This window comes from Eschscholzia californica, unplaced genomic scaffold, assembly GCF_041429995.1.
Source record: "Eschscholzia californica isolate CP2 unplaced genomic scaffold, dmEscCali1.0.p SCAF_5, whole genome shotgun sequence".
Taxonomy (NCBI): Eukaryota; Viridiplantae; Streptophyta; class Magnoliopsida; order Ranunculales; family Papaveraceae; genus Eschscholzia; species Eschscholzia californica.
The window spans coordinates 17,699,344-17,716,244 of record NW_028238472.1 but is presented as its reverse complement, the minus strand read 5'-3'; the positions used below and the strand labels follow the sequence as shown (position 1 = coordinate 17,716,244).

Here is a 16,901-nt window from a genome sequence, read left to right as displayed (position 1 = left end):
ACATAATTAAAAATTTGCTCATTTCTCTCTCTCTTTAGAAACTTCGACGAAGGGGTTTCCCTTCGTCGGAGGTCTGGTTTAACAGACCTTCGAAGGTCTGGTTCAACAGACATCCGACGAAGGGAACCCCCCTCGTCGGAGTTTTTGAGAGAGAGAGGATTTTTTGTGTTGAAGGTCGACGATCAGAAAAATTTTCGATCGATGACCTTTTGTCGCAGAAGAGAGAGTTGGCGTGGAGGGAGATGTGTTGTTGAGAGAGATGTGAGGTGGAGGGAGATGTATGGTTGAGAGAGATGTGTGGTTGAGAGAGATGTGTGATTGAGAGAGATGTGAGGTGGAGAGAGATATGAGGTGGAAATGAGGTGGCTTCAAGTGTTTTAATTAATTTTATTATGAAAATATATTTATAAGAAGGGTAGTTATGTCATCTTGATTAATTAACTGGCGGAGTTAAAAGAAGGGGGTCAAATTTGAATTTACAAAAATAAGAGGCCGACAAGGAAGTTGGTCACAAAGTAGGGGCCGAAAAAGAAATAACTCTTTTCTTTGCTTGAGAAATGGACAAACTTAATACTCCATATTATTTATATTTTTAATAATAATCCAAATTCAATAATCATGAATTCTACCTAATCTTCAAATCGAACCTGAGACTTCCAGGATTAGGGAGTTTATGTCAAGACTATCAACCACTTGAGCAACCAAGTGTTGACGTTATTCGAGAGTGTTAAAGTACCCCGGCTTTAATTTTTTTAGGAAGCGCCTTTTACACTTTCCGCAAATTAATGTACATAAGTCAAAATCAGATTGCGTGCAAATGCCCAACTAGGTTTTACAAGAGCACATTCCTACTCAAAATATGCCCACAATTGTCATAAAATTGAGCTTAACGTACACACTCATAATTCATAAACCCCAAATATCATCCAAACTATCCTAAAGATCATTACAGACTAACTAAGTTCTTATTTATACCCTTAATAACACGAACGAAAATATGAAAATGATGGATTTCCAGTCCTACCAAGTATCCATCTAGTGACTTCCAAATTTGGGAGTGGTCTCATGACCAACTGAGTATGAAAGTTTGGTTCACCCATGCCCTTACTTTCAACACGTTTGCATTGGTCTTTCAGGTGCACTACTTAGGCTTCCAGCTTCTTTTACTACATGATACGGAAAGATATGCATTTGTCTCAAACTCACTTATACTCCTTGCCAGTGATCATGTGGTTCTGTTGGAAAGACAACTACCACAAGTGCTCTAATTAAGAAGTATCAGACCCAACTCTCTATTCCTTCTACCTCTCTGCCACTATCTACGCCTCCCACTATCCGAGAATCGCTTCCTCTACGTGGTGGCTTTATTGAACTCAATTTCGATGCTTCCTTCTCTATTCATGCTTGGCACTTCATTGCAAGACAAGCCATCATCTCCAACAATGGAAGTGTGAAGGGAGCAAAGGCTTTGACAACATTGCAACGACACGATGGACACAGATCAATGATCGATAGAGTGATCGATAGCTTAAGGGATATCATTTCTTAATGCAATTGTTGTTGTTAGACTTATATGAGCGTAATCATCTTCATCCCATTGGTCCTCTTTTCGCATTTTATCTTATTATCAAGCAGCATTTATTGTCCTCTCGTACTTGGTCTTACTCTCATTTTTTGCTTTGAAGATGATCTCGTTGTGTTTATGAATGGTGATGAGGGTTCAGCTAGGGCTCTTGTTGAAGTTCTTGATGAGTTTGCCTTGTTGATTGGTCTGAAGATCAATAGAGGGAAGAGCTCTTTCTTTGTTATAGGTGTGGGCATGTTGCTCTTGAGAGTACTAAAGGTTGCCTAGGATTTAATATGGAGTAGTTGCGAGTGAGGTACTTGGGCCTCCCATTGTTATCTAAAAAGCTTACCTATGATGATTGATAGAGTATTGGTTAGAGTTAAGTCTTGGAAGATCAGATTCCTGTCATTTGCTGGTAGGCTTACTCTTGTGAATGGCGTGTTAAATGACATTGTTATTTTTTGGGTTCTCTGTGTTTGTGTTGCCTAAAAGGGTTATTTAGGAGCTGAATAAGATATTTCAGAAATTCTTATGGAATGGGCCTGAGTTTGGTAAGAAGAGGGATGTTGTGAAGTGGTTCATAATATATCACCCAAAAGAAGAGGGAGGCTTGAATGTCGGAAATTTGGTTAAAGCAAATGTGCGAGCTAACTTGAGGCACATTTGGGACATTTTTGTGTGGAAAGACACTATCTGAGTTGCTTGGGTCTCCAAGAATCTGAATTTGGACAAGTGTTTCTGGCTTCTTAAGATGCCAAGATCACCTTCATGGAGTTTGAGGCAAATTTTGAACTTTAGATGGTTGAAGTTGAAGTTTGCTAAGTTTATAGTTGGCAAAGGCAATCATATTAATTTGTGGTTGGATAATTGACACTCTATGAGACTTTTGGTTGAATTTTGGTCTGATTTCTTTTGTAATCATGTTATTCTTCATAGAGATGCTCTTCTCAGCAGTTGCATTTCTAATGGTTAGTGGCACTTGCCTCCAAGTTTGGAGCTTGCTCTAGGTCATATATTTGATGGTACTGGTGATGTTGGTATTGATGTGGCCAATGAGGACACTAAGGTGTGGATTGTTGAGGTCAAAGGTGTGTACAACATGAAGAGTACCTATGAGGCTATTAGGCATGTTAATGACATTGTTCATTTGCATATGTTGGTGTGGTTTGGGCACAACATGCGTAGACATTGTTTCATTGCTTGGGTGATTATGCATAGGTCCTCTACGACCAAAAAGATGTTTGTGATCTTCTGCTACATAGTGATGTTAAGCCTCCTTGGGAATCATTGTTTCTGCTCCAGGTTGTGAAGGGGCTTATGGATGAGCTGCTTGAATGCTCTCTGAAGCATGTGTTTAGAGAGGTCAATATGGTGGTAGATTTTTTAGCTTAGTCTAGGCCTATGAAGAAGTCTGAGGTGTTGTAGGGAGAGGATATGAATGGGGACTTGAGGAAGCTTATTTCAGATGATATGGATGGTGTTCAAGAGTTAGGGAAAAGGGCTAGTGTTGTTTAGTTTCTGTTTGTTGCTTAAAGTTTTGATGTAGTTGTGCTTTGTTTTTGCTTCATGTTTATTCTTTGGGTTCAGGTTCCCTTAAGCCTGTTGATTAATTAAAAAAAAATACTTCGTCTTTCTTTTAGTTGCTAACTCCCTAACCAAGCTAGCTAGATCCGTACTTAGATCATTTTTAGGATGTCTGCCCAAACTTTTTGAAAGACACTTGTAATTACTCTTCTACATTTTCAGGTGCTCTTACTTGATTCATACGAATTCATGTTTGAATGCCTGACAAAAGAACATCACTTTGACAAATTCATGTATCTAGAATAAAACATATTAGGGTAGGGTAGAGTGTTTTTCTTTTTTACCAAATCAAACCGAATTTGATAGATGTCTCTAACTAGTAATGTTTAACTCATCTGAGTGGTTGATTTTGGACCCACTTGGGTCAGACAATTCAGATTTGGATGAGTCGAAAGACCGAGAGAAAAACAAAAACCACACAAATAATGAAGAGTGCAATAGAGAAGATGCCTCTACTTCTATTAGTCAACCCAAACACAAAATTAAGAAAAACACTTGGATCAGACTAGTCCTTTAGTATTCATCTATAAAACAAAGCTTTACAAGAGGAAATTGATTTAAGGGTCTCAAAAGGCTGGGCATGGAACAAAAGGGGCTTATTTTATAGAAATTATTTGATGTAAATGAAAAGTTTTATGCATCCCTTTCACTAGTTTCTTCTTACCATTGGTTTCTTTCTAGATGTAAATGCTTCAAACTGAATAACAGTTTCAGTTTCACAGACTCTTTTTCTGGTATGGGTGTCAGCATTCAAAGAAGATGTTCGTTTCAAGATCTCGAAGAGAGAACTACTTCCACTTGTTTGAGTTTCTACTCTGCTTTGGGTAGTACTGCATTTGGACTGAGTGTTGCTGAATTTAGCCGATGGAGTCCTTGTTGCCTTGTGTTCTTTCGCATCCTATAAATCACATTAAAAAAGAACTCAATTTATAATATGATACATTCAAGAAAACTGGAGGTTAACAAGTTCATCTAAGATTTATATCAGTTACAATCTAAGGTGGATGATATAACGGTTAGTTGGTTACCACGTCACGAGAAACATCTGACATTGAGATCCCACTTCTGCTATTGCTATCATCTCGTCCAAAGATGAAGGAGCGGACGTTACTAGAGGCATGCTTATTTGACGTAGGTAGAGAATTGCTCGTCGCCCTACCCAAGAAAGAAGACTGCAGTACAAACCAAATTAAATATTAGGTTTATATAATATGCTAATACAAGTGTTCAGCTTCCAGAAAATATAAATTTTACGTACTAATAAACAGGACAATACATTTTAAGTCTATTGTTTCATCACTTCACAGAAACATGAAAATTCAGTGAAGTGACACATTTTGAGTAGGAAACTAGAAAACCCGTTCTCTAAAACTTGTTAGGGTCATTGGCTCATTAGAAATATGAAACTGAACTGAAGAACAATGACGTATTCCAAACCCATCACGTAAACTGACTGAATAAATGAAGGATAATACCAATTTTACACGGGTACTCCTTTTTTTTGCAGTCACGTAGTTACTTTAGTGGGTATAATACTATAATGTGGGATTCCGTATGCTCATCTTATGTGTAGACCACAGTAACATTATTTTTGGTGTATAATACAAAAATGGTTGATTCAAAAGTAAGAGATAGTAATAGAACCTAATAAAACTAGGATAAGAGAGTAATTGGGTATGGCCTCATCCCGATTTTACCATTTATCTGTTAACCAATAATAGTATGCTAACTATTAATTAAGTGATTAATTGGTTTACCCGGGAAGAGCTGTTGCTGTTTCCTCCATTGATCAGCATGTCAAAGATAGCTGCAAAAGTTTGGTAAAAGAAACATAAGCTAATAAGAAGTGGAAATTTTCATTGGAGATGACAACTTTAAAAGAAAGGATTCTACATGATGATTTTGGTTTCTTCTTGGTGTCAGGTGCAACATTGAGCTTTCTAATGAGACCAAATACTTCTCTAGAGCTTTCATCATTTGCTGGTGAGAGGAATGACGCATCTTCTTCCTGTTTCACGTATCAATTTTGTGTTACATGAAGAAATGGAAGGAAAATCAGGGGATGGATGGATGACTGAGGACTCAGATACTAATTAGATGGACCGAATAACAATAAAGTATAAACAAATACAGAAAACAAAGATGATGTTTCGAAAATGAAGTTTTGAAAAATCCTAATTGAATAGAAAACTTACAGCTTTCTCGAGAAGGCGATGACGAACTAGCTTCTGCTCCGTTTCCTCTTCATCAGATAAAAAGGTATCATCTTTATCAGTAAACATCTGTGGGATCATTTGCTTTATCTTCTTTGTATTTGTCCGCACAATATTTTTCATGGACACATGATCTATAACATCATCCTCATCCGAAGGGTCATCATCAAGTTCAACATCCTCCTCATCTTCTTTAAGCATCGACGGATCTCTTTGTTTCGGACCAAATTTTAGTCTTTGTAAAACATTATCAGTTTCAGCTGCATCTTGTTGTTGAAGCCACATTTGATGAAGTTGATCTCGTTTTTCATGATCAATATGATTCTCTTTGTATCCAGTCACTATTAGATCCTTCAATTCCTCACTTGAATCGTTTTCCTCGTCCTCTTCATCATCTTTGAACCTCATTAGATCATTGTCGCTATCATCTTCTTCTTCAGCCTCATCGTCAACAAAATTTTTAACAGGATCACCTATAGGATATAGGTCCTCGTCAACTAATTTACTAGGGTTAGGCTTAACGTTCTTAACATTGTCCTCTTCATCTGAAGAACTACAAGAAAATAAAAAAAATACATAAACCTCCAAAAGAAGATAGATAGTTAAAATTCACAAATGTGTAGAAAATGGTGAAATGTTGCCGAAAAGGCACTGTCTTCTCGTGTCAGAATTCTATGAGGCAATAGGAATAGCACTAACCCCCAGCATTACAGCTAATGAAACATTAAAAGATAGGGAACCTAAGAAAGCATAAGCTAGCATATCCCATACTGGACATCGTAGAGCACCATGAGTGCATGTGGTTTCCGGAGCTGCTACCTGTTGTGTCTATAAACCCCTTCAAAGATGAAGTATAAAGGTAAAATAATGTAAAAAAATAGGGGCCTCTAAGGTTTAGACTATACTAGTATACTATCAAAAAAGTAGAACCTATATCAAAGACAGACTATTGAAACCTCTTTCAAGTAAATTGATTGCTTAAGAATATAGACAGAAAGGTGTCAAGGGCCTGTAAGTATGTTGTCCCTCCGTATAAGTAATCATAGTGGGTCCTAACTTATCGTATTTCGAGTACTTAGAAATATATGGAATAAATACAAGTTCCTAAAGCCAAAATGAGTTTTTTGTGGATTAGATGAGATAAGTTAAACTCAGCAGTCTTTCCATGACAATCATCCATAGCTTTAAAAAAACTTGTGAACATATTACCAGCATAGGAACTACTTTTGTAACAGACGGGGATGACTAAATAAAATTAAAAAACGTACCTATCAGGATGAGCAGCATCATGCTTCAACTTCATAATAAGCGCTGATGGTGCAAGAACTTCTTCCACAGGACTCTCAGTCTGAACCTTTGCTTGCACGCCTTCCTCACCACTTGGTTGAGAATTAAACAAAGGGCTCTGCAGCAGAAAATGAAAATCCAACACTTACGACCGAACCACGTTAAATTATCGTGTCTTTACTTTTATTGTAGTTCTCCGATTATCACATAATCGTGATTTAACAAATATATTGCAGGAAAATTAAACAACCCAGAAATAACTAGCATGGCAAACAGACCTCATCATTGTGTGAAACCTCCGATGCAATTTTAGAATCCTCATCCTGGGCCTGTATCACATACAAAAAAGTTATTCAAATGATTCTTCTTAAGATACGTCTTCACTAAATAGCTTCTGGATCATAGCCATGGATCTCAGGTCATGCACTGCTGAATCATGTTGACAATTTAAAAAAAAAAAACAGGATTGCGCAAAGCATGCATAACTAGACCATATTAAACGACCGCAGCCATAATGAGTCTCTTATTATTGCCAAAATCATCTATCTTACGTTTGCCAAATTTATAAAAATATGGTTGTGCAATTTGGCATTCTTATTTCTCAATCTACATTAATTAGCATACAACTATCTACCATTACTTAAAAATACTAAATATTGTCTGTCATTTGGCTTATAAGATACTCGGACCTTCTATGTTACGAGAAAGAACATACTCACCATGTTGGAGATGATATTTTCACTTTGACTTGGAGAAGCAGGACTTTCTTGAAAGGTTGAAGGAGATAGAAGATCCGTGGAGGTATTTACATCAGAAGCATCTATATGATCACCATCTTTAGAGACAACAGGTCCATCTTCATCCTGTAAGTACAAATAATGTTTTATGGCGAAGAAACTTTACGTGTAACAACAAGCCTAACATAAGAGTGAGGTAATCTCAGCTGTTAGTAAACTAGGATACCCACCTCTTTTGGGTGCTTTTCTTCTCCTTCCGTGTCAGTTCTGCAATGTTTTGGAGAATGCACCAGCACAGTTTCATCCCTCGATTCATTGGAGTCGACATAAGTGTTGAAACTGTTAGCTCTGCTTACATGAATCCAGATATCAGATATCAGATATCAAATTAAGAACATTTCACTATAGGGAACACAGAAAAACTAAATTCTTACCTTTTTGCTACTTCTAGCTTCCTTTGCCTAATCTTCTCCAAAATAGAAGATATGGGCTTATGGACAGGCACAACAGGCTTAAATTCTGCATCTCTACTTTCTGACCAAAAAAAAAAAGTGAACCAAGATCAAGGGTTTGTAAATCATACAGAAGAATTAAAGTCACAGCTTCTTCCTACTCGTTTTCTAATTCAGTTGTTACGGAACTACTGAATTACACAACTCAGACAACCATACTCAATTTTTTTGAGACATCGACAAAATTTTAGTGACGTAATTCAACTACACTAAAGAACCAAGTACACAAAAACCATATTTTAGTAAGAGAGATGCTAGAATCACAAAAGATTTTGACAAAAAACAGTTCCAAGCTGATGTGGCGGTTGTGATTTTCATCTCACAACGGCCTAGATTTGGTCAAAGTTTGAAACCACACAAATTTGAGAATGTGAAGGATTCAAAGTTACCCTAATTCGAAAAATAAATTTGAGAATGGCTTATACCTCGTAATAGTCTCTGAGATTCGGCATGTAGTTGTTCGAGCATAACCTTCCTTTCCTGTAAAACCACCCAAAATTCAGACCCAATTAACAAAGCAAAATTCAGACCTAATTCGAATACCTTTTCAATCCTTCTTTTGGTTCGAGCAGGTGGTTCAGATTTCTCTTTGTCACCAACTTTTCTTGTTTTCTTCTTCTTACTCTTTTTCTCCTCGTTTTCTTCTCTAAATTGCTTTTTGGTTTCAGATTTCTCTACTTCCGAACTTTCTAATTCTTCTCTCAATTTACTAATCAGATCGTCACTTCTAACAGAAAACCCCTCACTCGAAGCATCTGCATCACCAAAATGACTCTCTTCATCCACATTTAATGCTCTTTCATCTTCTAGATCATCTCTGTCTATGATTAACTCTTCTTCTGCATTAATTAAATGCCTCTCGTGATCCAATCCCTTAGATCTAGAACCAGGCTGAATCGAATCAATTGACTTTTCCCTATCTAGGGTTTCATGTGACTCTTCGTTGTCAGTCCCTCGCGGAGGACTACAGATCTGCTTCGACGGATTCTGATCTAGGGTTTCCGATTTAACAGATTTACTTGAAACTGATTTCTTCAAACGTTTTAGATTTCTATGATGAACGGGGGATGAAGGTTCTTCGGTGTGTGAAAAAATCTGATAATCATCGTCGCTCTCCATCTGATTTCTTCGCACCAAACGAAAACGAAAAATGAAGAAATTAGGGTTTTGCTGACTTAGAACGCTGAATCGTGATCTGAAAAAAAGAAAAGTCCTGGTTTTGCAAACGGAAGAAAAAGATTAACATAGTAAGAAAAAAACACAATAAAGTAGAAAGAGTGGCGCGAAAATGCTTCAAAACTTTGTGCGCGGAGGACACTTTCCCGCCATTTCCACAATAATTTAAAATCGGGCGGGAGAAGTTGGAGTAATTTATAGACCGAACTAGGTCGGGAAATTGACATCAAATCGCTTAGGCTGTGTTTGGCACTGTCATTACGCTATCTTTCTAACTAGGTATATCCCGTGCCCTAGGGCACGGACACTTGTATCAATCAAATTTTACAAAATTTATTTTCCTTCTGTTTGTCCCAGTCATCGTTTTTCCTTCTGTTTTATATAATAGATGTTATTAGGTCGAAAAATGGTACTTGGCCCAAAAATCATGTAAAAATGGTTTGGCACGTTTAGGAGTTGTAGATAAGTATATCACGCGAGCACTTGGGGCATGTTCGAGCATGTAGCACCGTTGCATTAGGTTTTGGTTTTAATAATTTAGTGAGGGAGAAAAAGCTTTGGAATTCCCGAACTTTTCAATCATTCAAAACTGTGTTGATGGGAATCAGAAGCAATACGGGTCAAACTCCTTAAAGCCAGGTACTTCCCGCACTCCAACACCCCAGGCCCAGCTAAAGCTCATCATTCCTGGAATTGGAAGACGATCAGAAAGCACTACAGCCTTCTTGACGATCTATCAACTTAGGAAGTGCAATCGGGTAACGACATTAACATCTGGACTGACAATTGGATTCCTGAAATAACGACATTAGCACTATTCCGAACAGCAATCAATCCGACCTTACCAAAGTATCTCAGCTTATCTCGAATAACACCTGGAATAATGAAGTGCTCAGAGCTAATTTCGACATTAACATTCATAATCTGATAAAGATTATCCCGGTGAATAGCGAAGGTAAGGACCAACTCAAATGGAAGTTCACCAAATCGGGTAAGTTCACGGTTGCCTCAATGTACCAGCACCTCAGCAATAATAACAGTAATCACAACTCTAACAACCAGAACTGGAATTTCACCTGGTCTCTCCCGACTGTTCCGCGCATCAAAATGTTCATCTGGAAAATCTGCACCAAAGCTCTCCCAGTTAGGGAAAGAATCGGTAAATATATCGACAATAATAATACTTGCCCCAACTGCACTAGTATAGAATCTATTGAGCATGCTCTCTCACACTGCGCTTTGGCTAAAAACATCTGGTTTAACTACAATATCATATCTGGAAATATTACGTCCATATCTGACTGGATCTTCTCGTGGGAAAATCATAGTCATCTCTGCTACAGCAGAGAAAATATTCACTTTGCGACCATTTTATGGATTTTATGGAAAGTGAGGTGTGACCACTACTTTCCATATGAAATCAATGACCTTAGCAAAATTATCAGAATGATCGAAAACTTTCCAAAAATCAATATTAAACAGGAGAAAATCAAACATACTACTAGCGAAAAATGGCAACCCCCGCCCCAGAATTTTATTAAAGTGAATGTAGATGCATCGTTTACTAATGTAACATCCAATGTGGGGATTAGCTTGATTGTTCACAATGCATAATCAAAATTCATAGAAGCGAATGTAAAATCCACTAGAGCCAGAAACAGAGAAGAAGGAGAGGCGATGGCAATCTTACTCGGCCTCGAATGGGCGAAAGCTAATCAACTCAAGAATATAATCGTAGAAAGTGACAATATCAATCTCATCAAACATCTCCATAATAAACATCACACAGTACACTGGCAATCTTTAATCCACATTCGCAAAATTCGTGAAAGCAGAAAAGAATTCGAAGTGGTGAAATTCAAATATACAAAAAGAGAACTCAATTCCAGTGCAGACATATTAGTTAAATGGGCAAGGAAGAAAAACGCGAGCAAAACTTGGAAGAATGTACCTTGTATTTTAGTTAATAAATATTGTAATAACGTTGTTATTTAATATATGAACGCTAGTTCAACAAAAAAAAAATATGTGTTAATGGGTCTACATTTGCTAATAGGTCTATTGAAAGTGGAGTAAAATCTTGTGGCTAAAAATAGGGTGTTCCTTTTTTTTTCTGTTCAAACTAATAGGATGTTCCTTGCAAATCAAGCCATCATGAGATGACAGGAGAAGTGTTTTGCTCCTCCTAAAGTAATAAAAATATTTTATTTTAATGATTCATTTCATAGTTGAGGCAGTGATATCGAATATCTACATATTGAAAGCGATAACCAAAATATTGTACAAAAACTGAATAAAGAACATTCTTCGATCTCCTAGCAGACAGAAAAGCTCATAAATGTGGTCCACCAACTATAAGGAAATTTCATAAAGGTGATCTATACATACATCCCCATAGAAGGCAACAACAAAGCAGATCAGTTGGCGAAATAGGGTCGTATGAACGTGGGAAACTGGATGTGGCATTCTACCTCTGATCTCCCTGAAGATCTTTATTATAGTATTAGCTAGTTCTTTTTTTCGTGTACCACAACAAAAAAAAAAGCAAATAATCTCACCAACACTTGGAAAAGTCTAGTTTACAATTCAATACACAATAGTCAATGTTATGACATAGTCGTGACCAAGGGTAGAGGCAGGATTTTGTTCTAGGCAAGGTTGACTTAAGTAAAGATAGGGACATTTTATTATTCCATTACAATTACTTTATATGTTTAATCACTTTATGACAAAAATTTTATTTTACTGTTAATAGGCATGCCTAAGATGTAGAAGCAAAGAAACTTTTGAAGTTGGATTTCGAGGTAAAGCAAAAAAAAAAAAAAAAATAGTACAAGCTCTTTCACCTTACCAAGTAAATGAAACAAAATATGATAAACATACTAAGCTAGCCGCCTACGAAAGGAAAAGTCTGTAGTGGCCAAAATCGTATTAGGCAAAGAAATTTTTTCAGTTAGATTTCGAGGTAAAGCTAAAAAAAATTGTACAAGCTCTTTCATCTTACCAAGCAAATGAAACAAAATATGATAAACATACTAAGCTAGCCGCCTACGAAAAAAAAAGTTTGTAGTGGCCAAAAATCGTATTAGGCCAACTTCGCCTAAACACCGCCTTGGCCCAACCTACTTTGCATAACATCACTTGGCCCCACCCCGACTAGCCTACTGGTTGGACACTCTCCAATGTGAAATCCGACCCATTAGAAGTCTAAATGGATTCAAGCCCATGTGAACGTCCATCTAGATGAACAATAACCCATCAAAAGTAATAATACTCCAAGCACCCTTGGTCACTCTCAACCGAGTCTGTTGGTTGTCGATTAAACCCCAACTTTGAAGATCTCGTTACGTACCACTTGACTAGGTCAGTCGAAGACCCCACGTCACCTTAAATATTATGAAGTCATCTCTGACTACGAACAGTTTAGAGTCTAGGTGGAGCAATCGCACGGTCAAGCTACTCTAAGCGACAGATCAACGGCTCGAATGGGTTTCCCTTAGGGTTCGGGGTCACCCTCGACCCCAAGTATTTCGGATCTGACAGACTCTGCGAGTCCATCAGTTGCCTATAAATACAAAGGGAGTCAGACTCGAAAGGCATCGAATGTCAGCTTGAACTAGACGCATCGAATATCGGGTAGCACCCTATTTAACGGTAATTTTTCTCTCTCCCACTTATCATCTGAGGATCAGTACTCTAGACGAAGATAACCTACCTTCGAACTCCAATACTCTTGAAGTTCTTCTAGAATCTCCAATCCATTTCACTTCTCCATTTGTCAGAATCTCTGATTGAGACGACCTCTCGACCTACTCCAGTAGACCAACCGAACAAACAATCCCGTAGAGTCGAAGCTCCGACCACTCTACGAGTCGAGCCATCCTCCGACTATACAACACAGTGACACCCTCAGCATTCAGCATTTAATATTTACTTTACTTATAGTTTGTTGATTTGACTGTCGCAGTCCCCTTGGCCGACACCATCCTGGGTCCCCAAGACTTCACGGTTCAACTTGTTTTCTCTGTCTACAGGTCCAACTAGAACTTCGTCAATCTCGAGGTATAAACCTCAAGTTGTTGGTGGCCCACCAATCGTCGATCTGTTACTTGTGTGATTTTATACCGTCCACAAAGTCCCAATAAGGAGGACCTTTCCTTTCGCCACGATAACTAAGAGAAATGAGGGAAGTGGAGAAAGACGAAGATGAAGAAACGATGAAGTAAAAGAGAGATAAAAGAAAATAATTTTTTTTAAGAATAACGAAAAAAAATTTATGAAAATAAGCGCAAAAAAGGGGACCAAAAAAGAAGACTAGACACACTTGAGTGCCAAAAATGCAGTTAGTTACAAATTATGGATAAAATCATGCTTTTCGGCTAGGGTCGACCCTGGGCTCAGGGGATCCAGGGGCCTCAATTTTAGGGGCCTCAATTTATGAAATATTATATATGTATATAGATAGTGTTATTATATAAGAAGTTTGTTTAGGTAGTAAAGTTGGTAGAGTAGTTGGTTAGTGAACCCAAGGTCTAGAGTTCGACTCCCACGACTTACATTATTTTTAGATTTTTTTTTCCTTTAAAGGTAGGCACTAAAAGTAAAAAATGTAGATACTAAATAACAAAGCTTACCCAAATCTGCTAAAACTAATTAGCACACCTTAATAAAAGAACAAAAATCAAATTAAATACATATTTTTATAATTTAGTTTTTTTCTAATTTCTCTTCAATCTTCCATCTCACAATTCTATTTCATTCTCTAATATCTCTAAAAGGGTTTATCACACATTTACATCTGAAGAATCATTTCGAGTCAACTACTTTTTGCATATTGTTGATCAGACTATTTCATCTATTAAAATTAGGTTTGAACAGTTTCAAGTACATGCAAACATTTTTTTGGTTTTTATTTGATTTAAAGAAGTTAGACAATGAGAGTTTAAAGGTCTGTTGCACCAATTTAGAAAACTTTCTTAAGGATGAACAACACACCGACATTGATGGAGATGATTTGTATTCTGAACAGAAAATTTTAAAGAGGATTTTTCCAGAGAATGCTAGAATACCAATTGAAGTGTTAGAGTATTTGAAATTGATGAAAGGGTGTCCGAAAGCGTGAGTCGCTTATAAAATTATTTTGACCATTCCAGTCACTGTGGCTTCTGCAGAGAAAAGTTTTTCAAAGTTGATGTTGATCAAGTCTTACTTGCGATCTACCATGTCTCAAGAAAGAGTAAACAGATTAACTTTGTTATCTATTGAACATGAATTAGTTGAGAATATTGGCTGCACAAATGTGATTGGCGAATTTGCGTTGAAAAATGCAAGAAGAGTGGTGTTTAAGTAGTGTTTGTTTCATGTATAATTTCAACAACGATAAATTTCACACAAAAAAATGTCAAACTTTATAATTTTTTTTGACGTGTGTAAGGACCATCGTCGATACGTTCGCCTAGGACCCCCTAAAAGTCAGGGTCGGTACTGGCTAACTAAACCCCTAACCTCGTAGGTGCGAGGAACAACTTTGACCAACCGGCTTAACGCTCTCAAGTGATAATATCTTTGTATGGAGCTAATAATCTAACCTAGACTACAATTTTGGTTAGTCTTCACATTCTACTTATGACGTTGATGTTAACGACCCCACATCAGGTGACAAAAGAAGTGTGGTAGTTTTTTTTATATAAGGCTAAGCATATTTTTCTGGTGATACTGTTAGAATCCTTAAGATCATAAAGTGTTTTATTTTAGATATTTGGATTTTAACCACGTTTATTGTTTATTCTCCTCTATACTTAACAGAAAAATGAAACAAATAATTTTTTTCTCATTTTAAACATTTTTTTTTCATAACAAAAGTAGAAAAGAAAGAAAGGAGTATTATAAATCATATTAAACCAATTGAAAGTAGGAGGTCGTGAACAAAATAAAAGAATAAATGAAGGCTCTTTAGGTGTTGCTCGCTAATTTGACTTTTTTTTGTTGAAAGAGCCCATCTGACTTTGTTACCAACCACATTCTTCGTTTGCATTTAAAGATAAAAGCATAACAAATGATAAAATAGGCGGGTCCATATTGCTTATTGGTCTGTCACAACAAAAAAAACATAAGATTCAAAAGTCAACCGTAACGCGAGGGTAGTTAAAACATTACTTTGACGATATTTTGGCATCATTCGACGAGGTAGGTCATTTGACTCTATCTCTTCTATTGCAATGAAAAAGAAATAAGATGGAAACGTAGCACTGACCCAAGAGAGTCTTTTTTTCGTTTTTATGATCTGCTAACCATCTGTGAATGATTTTTTAGACGAAATGGTTGAAATGATGAACTTCTAAAATGAGAGAAAACGAAAAAAGAACTAACTATTAAATTAACAAACGGAATTATGAGAGCTAAATCAGTATGGCAGACATATATGACCACTAAATTTTTAATTGATCCCAAATTGAGGGCTGGAATTAACCCAAAGTAATTCGAATTTGTCACCCAAAATAAAAACAGGAGAAAATATAGTGTAGAACAACGGGCCATGGGCCCAAGGTCCAAAATAAAATCTAAATAGGATCTAAGGCCTAATCATAAAAAACAATAGGTATTTATTCCTTTATGTAATATACCCAAAATAGCCTTGTTTTAAAAGTTTAATGATCAAAAGAGTTTCCTACTCAAATGTCTTATCAAGAGTAACTTTCCATCTTCTAGTTTATATTTTCAAGAAAAGAATTTTTTTTTTCCATTACTCCTCTCTAAACTATTATCTCTGACCAAACTAATGCCACTATTTTTTTCTTTCTCTCTCTTTTTCCATTCTCACTCTTCCATTTTTTGTATCAAAGCTAAACCAACTATTTTATCTTCGTCGTCCTATCTCTCTCAACCATGGTACTGCTTCATAACGGTGTTTCACTCTCAAAGAAAACAACACGCTTCCGGTGCAAAGATGAAACGAAGATGTTTAGGTCGTTTGTGAACCGATCCGATCATTTGATTCACATTTCATTAGTAGAAAAAGGTGCAAAATCTAGCAATGTTCCTTAGATTTAATTTTTTTTGTGAGTTTATGAAATATGAAGTATTTTAAGTGAAGCTAGTTTGTTTCTTTTATGGTTTTGATAAACATACATGATACACAAAGAGTTTTGTGATTTGAATCTACCATAGTTTAGGGATGCATTTTTAGGATTTTTTTATTTTGTGTAGATCTTGATAGGAAGTATATATACACAAAAGTAGTTTATTAAGTTATGAAAGAAGTGTTAAGGGTTTTTACTTTGTGTTGAATGCATAAATCACTTTGTATGAAGCTTTGTAATGCATCAGGTACTTTGTACAATGCATTTTTAAGTGTGTAATCCGTTTTAGTCAGTCACTTTAGGATCTGTGCATGATGGATTCTTAGAAATGCTGAATACATAAATGAGATTGTATGATGGTTAGATGTAATGCATTTGTAGTGTTGGATATTGGAACAGATACTTTGTATCTTGCATCTTTAAGTATGTCATGGATTGATTACCATAAAAATGGTTATTGATGCATATGGTACTTTGTACAGTACATTTCTAAAAATGTATAACTTAGTCAACAATATGTACTTACAAACAGATGAGATGAGAGAAACATTATTTTTTTTTTGCATTCATTGTACTATCAATTAATTTATTGCACCACCAGTTGATTAATTGTATATTGCATTATATAGTATGTAACGTCTATTTTATGTGTTTGTAGTGCATTTGACAGTTTTTACAGAGCATTTTTTAGGTTGTATAATACATTTGTTAGACAGTAACATTACGTCCTTACTATAATATAAATT

General features: G+C 36.4%; 1 protein-coding gene across 1 annotated transcript; it reads right to left on the bottom strand.

The window, feature by feature from the left end:
- Window positions 1-3,577: 3,577 nt before the first annotated feature.
- On the bottom strand, window positions 3,578-9,351 carry LOC147537574 (DNA ligase-like protein). Its single transcript, XM_086638734.1, has 12 exons — window positions 8,444-9,351; window positions 8,326-8,380; window positions 7,823-7,922; window positions 7,619-7,736; window positions 7,371-7,514; window positions 6,930-6,980; window positions 6,633-6,769; window positions 5,347-5,917; window positions 5,045-5,159; window positions 4,909-4,958; window positions 4,180-4,323; window positions 3,578-4,049 (listed from the first exon to the last, which is right to left on the bottom strand). Exons 1-12 carry the CDS (start codon window positions 9,017-9,019, stop codon window positions 3,801-3,803), a joined length of 2,310 nt encoding a protein of 769 aa, XP_086494860.1. The 5' UTR covers window positions 9,020-9,351; the 3' UTR covers window positions 3,578-3,800.
- Window positions 9,352-16,901: the final 7,550 nt, after the last annotated feature.